The sequence below is a fragment of the Nannobrachium achirus genome (assembly GCF_963921795.1).
Source record: "Nannobrachium achirus genome assembly, chromosome: 21".
In the NCBI taxonomy this organism is placed as follows: domain Eukaryota; kingdom Metazoa; phylum Chordata; class Actinopteri; order Myctophiformes; family Myctophidae; genus Nannobrachium; species Nannobrachium achirus.
This window is the reverse complement of record NC_137828.1, coordinates 7206724-7222787: the sequence shown is the minus strand read 5'-3', so window position 1 is coordinate 7222787 and position 16064 is coordinate 7206724. Positions and strand designations below refer to the sequence as shown.

Here is a 16064-nt window from a genome sequence, read left to right as displayed (position 1 = left end):
TCCATCTTCGCTTCTAAAGTGTAGTTTTGAGATAATGGACATTAAAGATGAGATCCCCCGTCCACCTTAATGTTATGGGATGACTATTTTGTGCTCGTGGAGCCGTGATGATGAGAAATCAGCGACGGATTTCGGCTCCGGACCTTCCGCCATTGTACTCGGTAATATATCCGCCGTTACAGTAATATATTACTTTTCACGAGTATACTCGGGATTGGCACTCCGGGTACTTGAGTACTTTTCACGAGTCTTCTCGGGATTGGCACAAAATGAGTTAAAGGCCTGTCCTTACTGTCTCCGACCACAGAACGTTTCGTCGGACAGGTCCTGTTCAACTAGAACATGGCGTCACTCACATCTTCAGACACGCATTACCCCGAATTAGAGTTCAGACTGCTGCATGACACATCGGAATGTCGGAACTCTCCGATGAAAGGTTCAGTGGTCGGAGACAGTATGGACAGGCCTTTAAGACAATCAAAATACAGCCCAGAGGAGGTTACAGGGATTGTGTGGGGAGGGATTTGAGGGCCGGGCCAGACCAGACCAAGCTGGGCCAGAAGCGGACCGGATCGGGGCCCAGAAGCGGACCATGGCGAGAGCGGGGCAAACGGAGCTAGCCCTCGTCCTCGTGGTCGTCCTCCTCCTCTAGCGCCCCCTGGAGAAGCTTGTTGTCCGGCAGCCTGAAGCACTCCTCGTAGAAGTTGACCAGAGACTGGCTGAGGTGCTGCCGCGTCGCCTCGCTGGGCAGGAAGTGACCCTGGTCTGGATAGATCTGAGGAGGAAGAGGAAACACACACACAGGAAGTAGATCTGAGGAGGAAGAACACAGACAGGAAGTAGATCTGGTCTGGGTAGATCTGAGGATAGTCTCGCGCGTGTTTCCTAAACCCACCAGGATTTAGTTAAGACCCGCCTCGCGGAAACGCGAGGACTTCCAGGAGTGGCTGAAATCCTTGCCGGACACATGGAGGGTGGATAAAGTCAGACCTAATAAAGGCATGAAGACAATCTTAAAACTTGTACTGAGAAAAGCCTGCATTTGCACAATGCACAGCTAATAATGTGTCACTACAGTGCTCAAAATAAACTGTGAAACTTACTTTGTACTGTGCTTAAAAAAGGGAAAACTTTGTAACTTTGCTAAAGAGAAAAACGTACAGAGAAAGCTATTAATTTGTCACTACTGTGCTCAAAATAAAAACTCTTATTCATTATCAGTTAAATTGTTATAGTGTGGATAAGGCTTTGGGCGTATTATGCTGCATGAATTATTGTAATGGATCGGAAGGTAGTAGGTACAGTATTGCTTTGCACTTGAGTGAGCAGCACTAACGTTCAGGGCCGCGGGAACTAATTTACAGTAGGGGGGGCTGTCACGCGCCCCTCATGCACGCGCGCCCAGCGCGCGTGCACGTTTCGTGCGCGCAAATTTGGCGTTTTTATCATGTTTTATTCGTCTTTTTTAGCTAAATGTAACAAAATCGGGAACGGCTTTCCTTACATCTCCACACGCACCATCCAGCAAGATATAGCCTGGATTTTTTGGTACCAACAGACAGACAACAAGTGCCAGTTTCATAAAATCATTCAGTTCCCAGAGCTTTTCAGTTAATCTCCTTAGTTACTTTACACAACTGTCTGCAACAGCAAGCACGATGGTTCCCAAACTTTTTTAGCCCGTGAACCAAGAGAGTGAAGAGACATTACTACCCTGTACCACACAAGTAGTGAAACTAGCAGATCTACAAGCTCACAACGAGTTGCTTCGCACTGCGTTCAGTGCGTTGTGACCCATACAACGTGTCCGCCGCATCGGTCCAGACCCCAGTGTTAGGAGGAAACAGCTGGTTCTGCCGTTCGCTTCTGGTACACCATAGCCATTAGCCACTATAGCTAAGGGTTCACTATAGCCCAAACATTAGCCTAGCCTTCATCATTACAAGTCATATAGCCACGAGTCACGACTCACCAGTGAGGACCCCAGGGCTAGCAGAGGGCGATGTTTAATGTCTTCATAGCCTAGGTTGTGTTGTCTTGGTGTTCTGTTAAATATTCCTTTATGCCCGTATTGTTATAATCCACCGAGTCCATCAGTCCGTGTCATGACGCATCATCAGTTACGCACGGAGAGACAAGTTAGACAAGTTAAAAGGGAAGTCCTTTGAAAGCCAGTTCCTCTGTGCCCAGAAGCACATTTCAAAATAAGAGTCTTTTCTCTTTTTTTTGTATATACAATCGATCATTCAACACATGTTTATTTTGAAATTGTACTGGAAATAGAAGTAGCAAATAGCTCCTACTTCACGCCACTGATGTCAGAGCCTCTACTTGCCGATCGGCAATATTTTCCCCCCAACCCCCCTTTAGGGGGGGCGGTGGGGGGTGCGGTGGGACGTGGGGGAGGGGGTGCGGCCGCACCCGCAGCACCCCTACTTCCCTCGGCTATGCTAACGTTCATACACACTTTCATATAGATTATTGAGAGGAGCGTTTTCGCGAGGCGGGTCTTAACTCAATCCTGGTGGGTTGAGGCTACTACTCTCGCGTAGCCAGACTGTTGACTCCGCGATTTACAAATGCTCCCATCATACAGTCTGGGAGACGGAAGTTCTTATGATGAGTGCTCGGTTAAAGCGGAAGTGAAGCCTCCTCCTCACTTCTGTTTCATTATTAACAAGCTTGCTGCCAGGATTAAAATCGACTCATGTCTTCAACTGTCGCCATTTTCTTCTTTTACCTTTTAACATCGCGCACATTTATCCTAACATAAATACAAATCATCTAAGGGACATTTCGTTAATTTTGGGAGGGGCCCACTAGGAGAATTTTAGGGGAGGGTGATGCTATTTTGATTTTAGTGTCAGGGAGGGTGATGCTATTTTAATATTAGTGTCAGGGAGGGTCATGCGATTTTGAATAAAAAATATTCCTGGTTTTTATAGGTTGTATGTATTTTACTACAGCGTTCCTTTCAATAATACTATTATTTCATTAAGGAACGCTGTAGTAAAATATAATAGTCAATGATACCCCCCTCTGCTTTGTCTTCAATGGTACAGCCGAAGAGCCGATCTATCTGAAGCTTCACAGAAGTGCGGAACTTCAGTAGTCAGTGCAGTGCTTGAATGAGTGGAGCACTCTCTGGCCTCTACCAGATTTCATGATTATTTAATCAGATCGTATGAGCATTTACACTGCACGATCCTCAGTCTTGAAGATTATTGGGTTGTGTTGTGTGTCCCACTGTGCGAGAGCTGAGAGACCTGCGAGAGACCCATTCACACTACAATTGTGCACACATAGACATCAAAGGTGTGCCTTCTGGGTAACTTAATTTCCCCCTTGGGATAATAAAGGTATCTATCTATCTATCAAAGGGCTTGAGCCCCTGCCCTTAATAGCCGCGGTGAGGGCGGATTTGGATCAATCAAATATAATTATTAATTAATTTCGGATAACCGCAGATTAAATAATGCAGGAAATAAATTATGACACAATATATCTAACAGTAAAAAAGTGAAATCTCTGAATGCTTGTGTGTGTGTGAGTGTGTGTTATTTTGTGTAATTTGTTAATTTTTCATAACGAGGCACCAGTGCTCCAACGATACAGCTGCGACCACTTAAAGGCATCAGCATCACAACATGCCTTGTTGCGCTAAACTTACCTCTAAAGTTGAATCTCTTTCATATATCCTTCACCACCTCACGCAAATTGCAAAGTATAGGCTGCTGTAGGTAAGTTAAACTTCCCACTAGAAAGCTGTGTGTTTATTCCTCTCTCTGTGTGTGTCGCTCTTGTCTCACTCTCGCATGCTCTCTCTCTCTCTCTCGGTGAAGTGCGTGCCTGTCTGCAGGGACGTGCAGAGACATTTTAGAGAGGCAGGGGCTGATATTTCTAAAAGGGACTTTTGGTGGACAATTCTCTTGAATGCAGCCTTCAGTTATGGTATGGAAAGGGCCCGGGGACATTTGCATTTTTTACCATAGTAAAAAAATGCATTCATGGGCACTTTTTACAGACTGATCTGGCAGGGGCTCAAGCCCCTTTGATGTCAATGTGTCTACGTGCCTGCCTGCCTGCCTGCCTGCCTGTCTGTCTGACTGCGTCAGCGCAGCTGAAAAAAGACGAATAGAGATTCTGTAGGCTAAATCAATGAATCCATTTCTGAGAATAACAGAAAACAATAATAATTTGACATTATGTTAGTTGCGGATGAGGATGGATGCGGATATATAAATTGAATAATATAATTAATGCGGTTGGATAATGGGCGGATAATTAATTTGCGCGGAAAGCCTATCCTCTACTCTCTAACATTTAAATCTTTCTTGGTGTTCAAAAAGCAATTAAATTGATAATTTTCTTCATTAAGGAGTACAGTATGTGGATTATCAAAGCTCATACTATCATAGTGGTATACATATAGCCTAATGAAGGTGGGGAAATAGACAATAGCCTATTCGTCAATCGCAGTTATTTTGTATGATGATTAATCGTCTCCAGAAATTCCAAACCGCACAAGTTAAAGTTTTAGAATTTACTGTGGTAAATGTCATGTTTTTAGGGGAGGGTCAATCATTTTTTGTTTAAAGCCTGGGGAGGGTCATTGATTTTCCCCCAAACTGAGAGGGAGGGTCATGGCATTTTATATCAGGGCTTATATATTTGCTCCTGTAACTACCTTCAATAAAAAACGAAAGCTCCCTAAGCATATTTAGCTTGCTGCTTAGCAGAAATGACATTTTAAAATATATTCTGGGAGGTTGTTTATTCAAACGCATCCTAGATTCTGACAAGTCCCGGAAAATACGCGCTGTGATTGGCCAGTAGTCACTTTGAGTGGCAGCATGCCTTCCGCACTTCCACGCTCCTGTTTTTACAGGTCGCTCCAATGAACTGCAGTGGCGAACGAGGTAGATAGCTTTTTATGTAGAACTTGTTCGTTACTGTGGCCAGGGGGTGTGGCCAGGGGGCGTGGCCAGGGGGCGTGGCCGGGGTGAAAGCACTCACCTGTAAAGTGTAGTTGGCCTTGACGCTGATCAGCTGAGAGATGAACTTTGCTGTGTGCTGGAAATGGACCTTTTCTGTGGGAACACGTTTACAACACACATCACATACAGTACAGACACTGACATAATGCTGGAAGAGGTTCTGTAGAGAGAAATAACACTGATTGATATAATGCTTAGGTTCTGTATACCAGGGGTCTTCAACGTTTTCAGGCCAAGGACCCCTTAGTTGAGAGAGAGATGAACCTTATCATAGATTCCATATAGTTTCATTGTTTGACAGCACGACCCCTGCTGTAGAGAAATATGGTGTTAAAAATCCAAAAGTTCTCTCCTCACCATCGGCCGTGGGGTGGATGATGAGTAACTTCTTGTCCATGAACTGTGGTGCTCTGAGTGCCAGATCAGCCATCTGAGAAGTTACATCACAGCAGAGAATCTGATCAGACACAGTTTGGTTCTACTTTAAATCAGTGGTTCTCAACCTTTTCAGGACCCACCAAAATTAATCATATGTGAACTGGGGATTTGAGTCTAGGATGTACAGGCTATGCTACACACACACACATTTTGCTATGGCAAAACGCTGAGGAAAAAGGCTACAGACACACGACATATGACATCACTAGACAAACATGATGCTACGCACACACATTTTACTATGGCAAAACGCTGAGGAAAAAGGCTACGGACACACGCACAGCCACTTATAGGAGCGGTTTGCACCGCTCAATAATAATAATAATAATAATGATAACTAGAAAAATATTGTTCCTTCGAAACAATTGTGGGCTCGCTTCAAGCCAGAAAACAATGGCTATAAAAGCACAAAATGTCAAGATCGTAGGCAGTGCTCTCTTTGACGTTACTGACGTCAAAGATTGGTCCATTTTGTTCCAAAAATGTGTTGTGCAAAAGTTGACCCGCTGGTGGCGCTATAACAGGCCAATGTGAGAAGGTTGGTATCTGTTCCTTGACCTATTGGGAATGTGCTTGCAAGATTTCACGCACATCCCAGGCTGTGTTCATGATTTGAGGTGTTTTTTGCTTTGGCCACTTTATCGCTGCTTGCAGCTATATTTATTATTATTATTTTATATTTTTTTTGTGTGCACTTCATAGGCATGTTAGATAAAGGTCCTTAGATTGCGTGTAGAATGTTTCATGCAAATTGCAAAAAAAATCCTAGAATAAAAACGGGTTTAAGCGTTTTACAAACTGCTCAAAATTATATAGCGCCCCCCTTTGGCCATTTGGGGTAAGATTGGTTTCAGTGATATTTGAACTAACCCTCTACACTATTTTGTCATGAAAATGTGACTTTGCATGTATGTTTTAGAGGCAGAAGAATAATTTGCATAAAAATGCAATATTGTTTGAATTATTTAAAAGAGCATGTTTCAATGTTAAAGAAATCCGATCTGACAGATCTTTAGATATCGGTCCAAAGTTCACGTAAAAAAAGTTTTGTGCACGTGACGCGAAAATTCCAGAATAAAAGCGGGTTTACGCGTTTTACAAACTGCTCAAAATGGCGGAAAATTGAAGGGCGGAGCTTACTTAACAACGACACAGATGTCTTCCGCTTGAGTCAAAGCACACGTGTAACAAGTTGCATGTCTTCAAACGAAACGAGTCATGACTTATGCCCGTTTGAAGTTTGAATTTTCAGACGCTTCGTATAGCGCCCCCCTTTGGCCGATTGGAATAAAATTGGTTTCAGTGATACTTTGACTAACCCTCCACATCTTTGCCAAATGCCATGAACGTGTAACTTTGCATGTATGATTTAGAGGCCGAAGAATAATTTGCATAAAACCGCAATATTGATTGAATCATTAAAAAATTATATTTCACTTTTAGAAAAATCTGGTTGATCAATCTGACCGTATTGGTCCAAAGTTCATGTGAAAAAAGTTTTGTGCGCGTAACGCAAAAATCCCAGGAGGAGATAGATTTTTACTGTTTTTTATATAATTCAAAATTCTGGGGGATCTAAAGGTCAGAGGTCAAAAGTCAGAGCGTAAATGTTGTTCGGCATGAGGAGACGCATACGTGTATACAGGTTTCATGACTGTACGTATAACAGAGCATGAGCTCTATCTGTTCAAAGTTCGCACTTTCGAAGGCTTCCTACAGCGCCACCATTTGGCCAATTGCTGTCAAAAATAATAGCACACTTCGCCACTGTAAGCTGAACACATTGATGTTTTTATTTTCATTTTCTGTCTAAGTATGTAGGAGTAGAAAGGAACCGAAGTTTTGAGGAGAACTTGATATGACGGTTAGATATTGTCACTAGAAAAATATTGTTCCTTCGAAACAATTGTGGGCTCGCTTCAAGCCAGAAAACAATGGCTATAAAAGTACAAAATGTCAAGATCGCAGGCAGTGCTCTCTTTGACGTTACTGACGTCAACGATTGGTCCATTTTGTTCCAAAAATGTGTTGTGCAAAAGTTGACCCGCTGGTGGCGCTATAACAGGCCAATGTAAGAAGGGTGGTATCTGTTCCTTGACCTATTGGGAATGTGCTTGCAAGATTTCACGCACATTGCAGGCTGTGTTCATGATTTGAGGTGTTTTTGGCTTTGGACACTTTATCGCTGCTTGCAGCTATATTCATTATTATAATTTTTTTGTGTGTGTGCACTTCATAGGCATATTAGATAAAGGTCCTTAGATTGTGTGTAGAATGTTTCATGCAAATTGCAAAAAAAAAAATCCTAACGGGTTTAAGCGTTTCACAAACTGCTCAAAATGATATAGCGCCCCCCTTTGTTCAATTGGGGTAAGATTGGTTTTAGTGATATTTGGACTAACACTCTACATCTTTGCCAAATGCCATGAACATGTTACTTTGCATGTATGATTTAGAGGCAGAAGAATAATTTGCATAAAACTGCAATATTCATTGAATTTATTTAAAAAAGCATGTTTCAATTTTAAAGAAATCCGATCTGACAGATCTTTAGATATCGGTCCAAAGTTCACGTAAAAAAAGTTTTGTGCACGTGGAGCGAAAATTCCAGAATAAAAGCGGGTTTACGCGTTTTACAAACTGCTCAATATGGCGGAAAATCGAAGGGCGGAGCTTACTTAACAACGACACAGATGTCTTCCGCTCGAGTCAAAGCACGCGTGTAACAAGTTGCATGTCTTCAAACAAAACGAGTCATGACTTATGCCCGTTTGAAGTTTGAATTTTCAAACGCTTCGTATAGCGCCCCCCTTTGGCCGATTGGAATAAAATTGGTTTCAGTGATACTTTGACTAACCCTCCACATCTTTGCCAAATGCCATGAACGTGTAACTTTGCATGTATGATTTAGAGGCCGAAGAATAATTTGCATAAAACCGCAATATTGATTGAATTATTAAAAAATTATATTTCACTTTAAAAAAAATCTGGTTGATCAATCTGACCGTATTGGTCCAAAGTTCATGTGAAAAAAGTTTTGTGCACTTGATGCGAAAATCCCAGGAGGAGATAGATTTTTACTGTTTTTCATATAATTCCGAATTGTGGGAGACCTAAAGGTCAGAGGTCAAAAGTTAGAGGGTAAAAGTTGTTCGGCATGAGGAGACGCATACGTGTATACAGGTTTCATGGCTGTAACTAAAACACAGCATGAGCTATACCTGTTCAAAGTTCGCACTTTCGAAGGCTTCCTACAGCGCCACCATTTGGCTGATTGCTATAAAAAATAATAGCGCACTTCGCCACTGTAAACTGAACACATTGATGTTTTTATTTTCATTTTCTCACTAAGTATGTAGGAGTAGAAAGGAACCGAAGTTCCCGTCTACTGTCTGACTGACTGATAGATAAATAATGACAATATCTAAAGTGTGCTCGCCTTATAGGCGAGCCCACAATAATCATATCGTACCGTGTAGGCCCTGGTGTCAGGTTTAGGGAGTCCGAGGTATCTCTCAGAAAATGCTGAGGCTGGAAGGAAACAGTTCAAATCAAAAGGTAAACATCAGGCTGTGGTTAAGTTAACATCAATGCAATTACATAGCAGTCAAACTGTTACTTTGCTCTTTTCTGATAACAGTATATACTCCCACAGCTCTCATCGACAAGAATTTAAAAGAAGCAGTTTGCTGAGAGCTACAGTCTAACTAAAATGATACCATCACAGGCTGTCGTTCCAGTTTCAGAATCGTATTTTCTGTAGAGACAATTTTCACGCAATTCCAAAAGACCGGTGTGCGTGCAAAATGGCAGATCTGTAAATTGACTATTTTCAAGTTGTCAAAGTAGTGTAACGACCCTGCTAGAGATCGGGCCGTACTGTAGATCTGAAGTGGTTTTGTAATAACAACACGTCTCCAAAGCTGGCAACTAAAGTATGCGTACGATATTTGCCTTTGAGATGTAGTGGAGTATTAAAGAGTATAATCATAAAGAAATGGAAATACTCCAGTAAAGTTTAAAAATACCTCTTACCATATAACTGGAAGTCAGTGATGGGTGAGAGAACGGCTCCACATTTCACTGGAGACTCCTCAGCGGTCAGTAGGAGACTGGACACATAACCTCCATACACCTGAAACACACCAAAACCTTTTTAGTTTTTTAGTTTTTTTAACGGCCAAGGGACACGTTTAGAGCTTGTAGGTCTGCTAGTTTTTAAACTTGTACTGAAAAGTACAAGTTTGGGACATATGAGGTTTCCACCCGACCAGACACATTGCACATATAATACTGTATACTGTTAGAGTTGTGGTTTACCTCTGCATAACTACATTTAATTCCCTTTGATAAACATGTGGGGTTAATTAAGACTCTTCTTACCTTTCCGAAAACGCCAATTCTGCTTTTGTCGATGTAGGGTTCCTTTGAGATAAAACTGGAAAGGAAGTCAGAATGAAAAGGTTAGAGTCATAGCAAGAACATTGTAATGTCTGTGTATACGTACAGTACATACTGTACTTTGACACAGTTCATTTACCATTAAAAACAGGGGCCTCTAATAATTCCCAAGTGTTCATTCCTCCTGCCAACTGTTGTTAGTAGTAAAGCACAAGTGCCACAAGGGGGCAGTGTGGCTACATGTTTCTATCATGTGGGACATAATCAAGTGTCATCCATTTCTATCATGTGGGACATAATCAAGTGTCATCCATTTCTATCATGTGGGACATAATCAAGTGTCATCCGAGTGAAGGACTGTGCTTTCAGCTCTACTAATGGGTGAGTGAAATTAATAAATAAAACCTTATATGTCGGTGATAGTCTGTTGCATTTTGGTTTATTTATTTATAGCCTAATTATAATGTAAATGAGCTGGCTGCCATCAGTCAGTTTTAGTGTGACTTTTCACCTGATGCAGAGATGTCAAGATCCCTCTCCCACCTCGTTAACCTTGCAACTACAAACATTTCTCTTTGTAGCCTCTTTGTATCCTATTGGCCATCATTCCTAGTCTTGGAATAATGGCCAATATAGGCTACAAAGAAAAAGGTAAATTATTTTCATTTTTACATGGTAATGAGAACGTATTGCTTATTTTACTGTCCAATGACATGGGCCAAGTTTTTGTCAAGTCAAGTCAAGTCGAGTTTATTTATCTAGCACATTTAAAAACAACAACAGTTGACCCAAAGTGCTTTCCAGAGGCAAAAAGAACAACAGTTTACCAAGCAATATTACAGACATGTGAACCAAAGCAACACCAACAAAACAAGAAAAACAGATCAAGCAACACTAACACATAACATCAAACTAAAAGCAAGAGTAAAAAGGTGGGTCTTCAAATTAGATTTAAAATTTTCAATGGAGGGGCTAACTTTTGTATGTAGTGGGAGATTGTTCCAAAGTATACTATAGGGACATCTTGCGTAGTATTCGCATAAGACATCCAATGCAGCCTACTACATTTCTGGTGTGAAGTGGCACAACGTACCCCCACAAAAAGACCACCACAAAAATCGGTGTGCGTGCATATATGCTCTCTGCACGGCCCTGGTGTGTGCACCTTAGCGCCTCCATGTGGTGTCTCTCCTCCATGACACCCAGCCTCCTCTGGTTGGTTCTAGTTCTAAAACCAGGTAGTAAGTAGCTCTAGTCATGGTTAGTGTACCTGAGCGCCCCCTCTGGTCGTTCTCCTCCATGACACCAGTGTTGTTTTTGTTGACGAGACGTTAACGAAAATGATTTCGTTGACGCCCCTTTTTTTCACGACGATGACTTGACGTTAACGTGACGAGCTAAACGCAAGTCTGACGAAAATATGACGAGACGAATGTGTGTTTCGGACAACGTTAAATAAACATGCATGAAAGCCATCAATATTATTGTAGTTGTTTCAATGGAGGAGTAGTGGCCAATCATATGGAACGTTCTAGGACGCATATAGCAACAGGCTCTGTGATTGGCTGGGATGTCGGCAGGAACACACGTGTAGTTTGTTGTTGTGGTCAAGAAGTTGCACACATTACAGCTGGGAATGTTACTAAGTTTCTATTTGCAAATGAAAGCTAATCATCTGATTGAGTAAAGACCCCGTATCTGCCTCGCGGCAGCAGCGTCAACATCAATTAATAGATTCGGTCGTCGGAAAATAAGACACGATATGGATCTATTTTACAATACAGGAAATAATGCAGGCTTACTTACAGTACCACGGAGCGCTGCTATTCCAATCCGGTAAGCTGACGGCACAAGCCTTTTAACAAATCATAATCATTTGCTTTGCTGAGAAGAGAAGATAAGTTGATTTCCTTTCCCATTGACAACTGGACCCGCCGTGGTCACTTTCCTACTAATCCCTCCTCAACGTTTTCTAATGTTGGCTTGTTTAAGCAGACGTAAATTAATTGGATTGTTTGTTTTAAAGCATGCAAACTTTTGCGAATGGTACGCGATAGCGAACGGGGCTATTCTCAAAGGCTACGTTAGTGACGTAGGGGTTGTTTGTTTCCTGTCAGCGGCGGCCGACGTCGCGTATGACTGTGACGTCACTTGTAAATCCTTGGAACTCAACAGTACCGTGTGTGTGTGTGTGTGTGTGTGTGTGTGTGTGTGTGTGTGTGTGTGTGTGTGTGTGTGTGTGTGTGTGTGTGTGTGTGTGACTACAGTACAGACAGCACAGTGGCAAGTGGCCATGGATACTGTATTCTTATATTATATTATTATTATATTACCTTTATTATCCTTGGGATAATAAAGCTATCTATCTATCTATCTATCTATCTATCTATCTATTATATTACAATTGCCTCCTGTGTGAACTGTGCATATAAATAGGATGGGGCAGGTGTAATATAAACTTGTCATTTAGCCTATACATTATGAATTCAATTGCACCTGTCAACTTTGATTCCAATGTCTAATACTTAATTTATTTATTTAAAGACACGTTTTTCTTTTTGACTAAAACTATTGACTAAAACTGGACTAAAACCTTTCGAGTTCTAGTCGACTAAAACTAGACTAAAACTATCAAGGATATAAATGACTAAAATCTGACTAAAACTAATAAGCATTTCGTCAAAAAGACTAAGACTAAGACTAAATCTAAAATGCCTGCCAAAAACAACACTGCATGACACCCAGCCTCCTCTGGTTGGGTCTAGTTCTAAAACCAGGTGTCAGAGTGTGATGTACCTTAGCGCCCCCTCTGGTCGTTCTCCTCCATGACACCCAGCCTCCTCTGGTTGGGTCTAGTTCTAAAACCAGGTGTCAGAGTGTGATGTACCTTAGCGCCCCCTCTGGTCGTTCTCCTCCATGACACCCAGCCTCCTCTGGTTGGGTCTAGTTCTAAAACCAGGTGTCAGAGTGTGATGTACCTTAGCGCCCCCTCTGGTCGTTCTCCTCCATGACACCCAGCCTCCTCTGGTTGGGTCTAGTTCTAAAACCAGGTGTCACAGTGTGATGTACCTTAGCGCCCCCTCTGGTCGTTCTCCTCCATGACACCCAGCCTCCTCTGGTTGGGTCTAGTTCTAAAACCAGGTGTCAGAGTGTGATGTACCTTAGCGCCCCCTCTGGTCGTTCTCCTCCATGACACCCAGCCTCCTCTGGTTGGGTCTAGTTCTAAAAGCAGGTGTCAGAGTGTGATGTACCTTAGCGCCCCCTCTGGTCGTTCTCCTCCATGACACCCAGCCTCCTCTGGTTGGGTCTAGTTCTAAAAGCAGGTGTCAGAGTGTGATGTACCTTAGCGCCCCCTCTGGTCGTTCTCCTCCATGACACCCAGTTGGTTCTAGTTCTAAAAGCAGGTGTCAGAGTGTGATGTACCTTAGCGCCTCCATGTGGTGTCTCTCCTCCATGACACCCAGCCTCCTCTGGTTGGGTCTAGTTCTAAAACCAGGTGTCAGAGTGTGATGTACCTTAGCGCCCCCTCTGGTCGTTCTCCTCCATGACACCCAGCCTCCTCTGGTTGGGTCTAGTTCTAACAGGTGTCAGAGTGTGATGTACCTTAGCGCCTCCATGTGGTCTCTCTCCTCCATGACACCCAGCCTCCTCTGGATGTGGTGCAGTAGGGTGGTGCCCTTGAAGCCACTCCCCCTGCCGTCCAGACGCAGCAGCACCGTCCCGAAGCTGCTCACCAGCACCGTGCTCCAGTCCAGTAGCCAGCGCTCCGACACCATCTGGCCACCGGGGGTGCCATCGCTACACACATACACCACCACACAGCACAAAGCACACACAGGCGGTGATTCTCAAAATGTGTTTAATTTTAAGGACCACAGGTTTTATATGCATTTGGCCTAGGACCCACATTGGATGGAAGTTTCTATCTCTGCTTTTCTATCTCAATCTACATTATCTAGAACTCTATCTAGAACTGAGAGTGTACAAATGGAACCTTACGGGTCCATTTGGTTCCATTTATATGACCTTGTAAGATCTGCTATTCTTGAAAATACATGACATGTTTTGCTAATATTTTAGATAGCAGAGATAACAGGCCAAAATAACAATTCTCTAATTTTGTAAGTAATGCAGCGTTTAACAATAATTTACATCTTAATTAGTATTATTTTTCAAAGCAAACATTTTAACTCAAATCTTTGCTTCTGGAGGTCCCTGGCACATAATATTTTTGAGATGGGTGTTCCCAGCCAAACGCTTGACATGAAAACATCTTGCGAACCACTGTTGTAGGATCATCATATGCTACAGTTTGGTAGTTAAGTATCGCTGGATTCAAAACCAAAGCATTCCATGTGTGATTGTCTATCGTGTGCACAATGATGAGCCAATGCGACGACGCGAGACACCATGCAATGTGGTCATACTTACACCAGGAGGAGCAGTGGGTAATGTGACGTCTCTACGAAGCCTGCAGGTTTGATAATCTGCATGGTCAGAGCTGTAAGACAACCACAGGAGAGAAGTTACACGTTGTGGTGGAAGAAGTACTCCTTTTACTTAAGTAAAATAATCAATACTGCAATGTAGAAATACTCTGTTAAAGTAGAAGTATTCAAATTGTACTTGAGTAAATTAAGTACAAAAGTATCTGCATCAAAATAAACTTAAAGTACCAAAAATACAAAGTACTCATTGTACAGAAAATTCACAAGTTCAAAATGCATTGAAAATCTTTTGAAAATAGCCGATCTACAAGCTCATACTGTAGCTTGTGCTACCATTTTATACAGGCTAAGCTCACAACGCGTCACATGGCGACACGCTGTGAGCTTGTAGATCTGCAGAACAGTGTGCTTGGTGATCAGAGTGAGGCGGACTCTCTCTGGCGTATCGTAGTCGTTCATGTGAAGCAACTTGAACAAGTTACACAACATAGTTATAGTTTTAGTCATCATAGCTTAGTTTTTATGTTGCTTTCATTGAGTTTTCGTCAGTGAAAAAAGGTAGTCGGAGAAAAATGTCATAGTTTTAGTGGACAGAATCCACCCTGCTCTGGCGTACCGTAGTCGTCCATGTGAAGCTCCTTGAACTCCACCCTGGGCATCTGCATGTTGTCCAGAGTCATCCTCAGCTCCTCGTTGCTTTCCAGCTCGTAAAGCTCTGAGAAAACACAGCAGAACAGAGCAGAAAACCATCATTAAAGCTCTGTGATAACACAGCAGAACAGAGCAGAAAACCATAATTAAAGCTCTGAGAAACACAGCAGAACAGAGCAGAAAACCATTATTAAAGCTCTGTGGAAACACAGTAGATGAGAGCAGAAAACCATTGTGTTAATGACATCATAAAATCATCTCCTCCCCTGTTACCATACACCCAACACTGTGGGTGTGGCTAACCTCATCTGCAAACCAGGCCTAGTTAATGAACGGGTGGGTGTGACCGCATAAAAACATAATTTTAACACTTTCTGTACACTTTTTCAGAAAAAGATATTCCTCCTAGTATAATCATAATACTTGATCATCATGTTTTATGGGGGACAAAATCATGCCACCCCATCTTTAAACAACTCTTTCACAGCCATTGACGAGTATGTTATCGTCAAATCGGGCCGAGGTCCACAGCGTCAAAGACGAGTGCTCGTCAAAGCCTTATTTGGGCATGGAATCGATAAATGGTGCTTGTCCACAGTCTGTGAGTCGCAGCATCACCGAAGAGGAGTGTAGCCAAAAATCATGTGATCAAAACAAAACCAAGATGGTTTTCTCTGCTTTGTACTACGTTTTTGAGAAGTTCTATACATACTGTAAAACATTTACTTATTAACTTACTCTCTGTTTGGAAAGTGTCCCTTACCCCTGTATCAATCTAGTTTACCATGTTGAGAGTTTCATAATTTAGTCATCTATAATTCTGCAGTGGAGCAATATTGTACAATGTGAGACACCGTACATGTAATATATTTTATTGTCCCCGTTTCTGTACTGTATTTTTTATTACACTTATATGCCTTCTGTGCAGAAAAGAAACACCTTACCCATTTGGCCCTGGGTGGATGGGTTACCTCACTCACTCACTCACTCACTCACTCACACACACACACACACACACACACACACACACACACACACACACACACACACACACACACACACACACACACACACACACACACACACACACACACACACACACACACACACACAGTAAATCTAATCATGG

The 16064-nt window shown here is 42.4% G+C and overlaps 1 protein-coding gene across 1 annotated transcript in view; it reads right to left on the bottom strand.

Annotated features, from left to right (window-relative positions):
* Positions 1–616: 616 nt before the first annotated feature.
* Positions 617–16064, bottom strand: part of LOC308307231 (A-type potassium channel modulatory protein DPP6-like) — a gene marked incomplete at both ends in the record, with an annotated part of 64299 nt that continues 48851 nt past the window's right edge. The window contains 9 exons of the mRNA XM_080752404.1: positions 617–775; positions 5017–5090; positions 5355–5427; positions 8908–8966; positions 9471–9570; positions 9819–9873; positions 13440–13634; positions 14268–14337; positions 14901–14999. Coding sequence (XP_080608530.1) covers positions 617–775; positions 5017–5090; positions 5355–5427; positions 8908–8966; positions 9471–9570; positions 9819–9873; positions 13440–13634; positions 14268–14337; positions 14901–14999 — 884 coding nt within the window. The remainder of the gene's footprint in view (positions 776–5016; positions 5091–5354; positions 5428–8907; positions 8967–9470; positions 9571–9818; positions 9874–13439; positions 13635–14267; positions 14338–14900; positions 15000–16064) is intronic.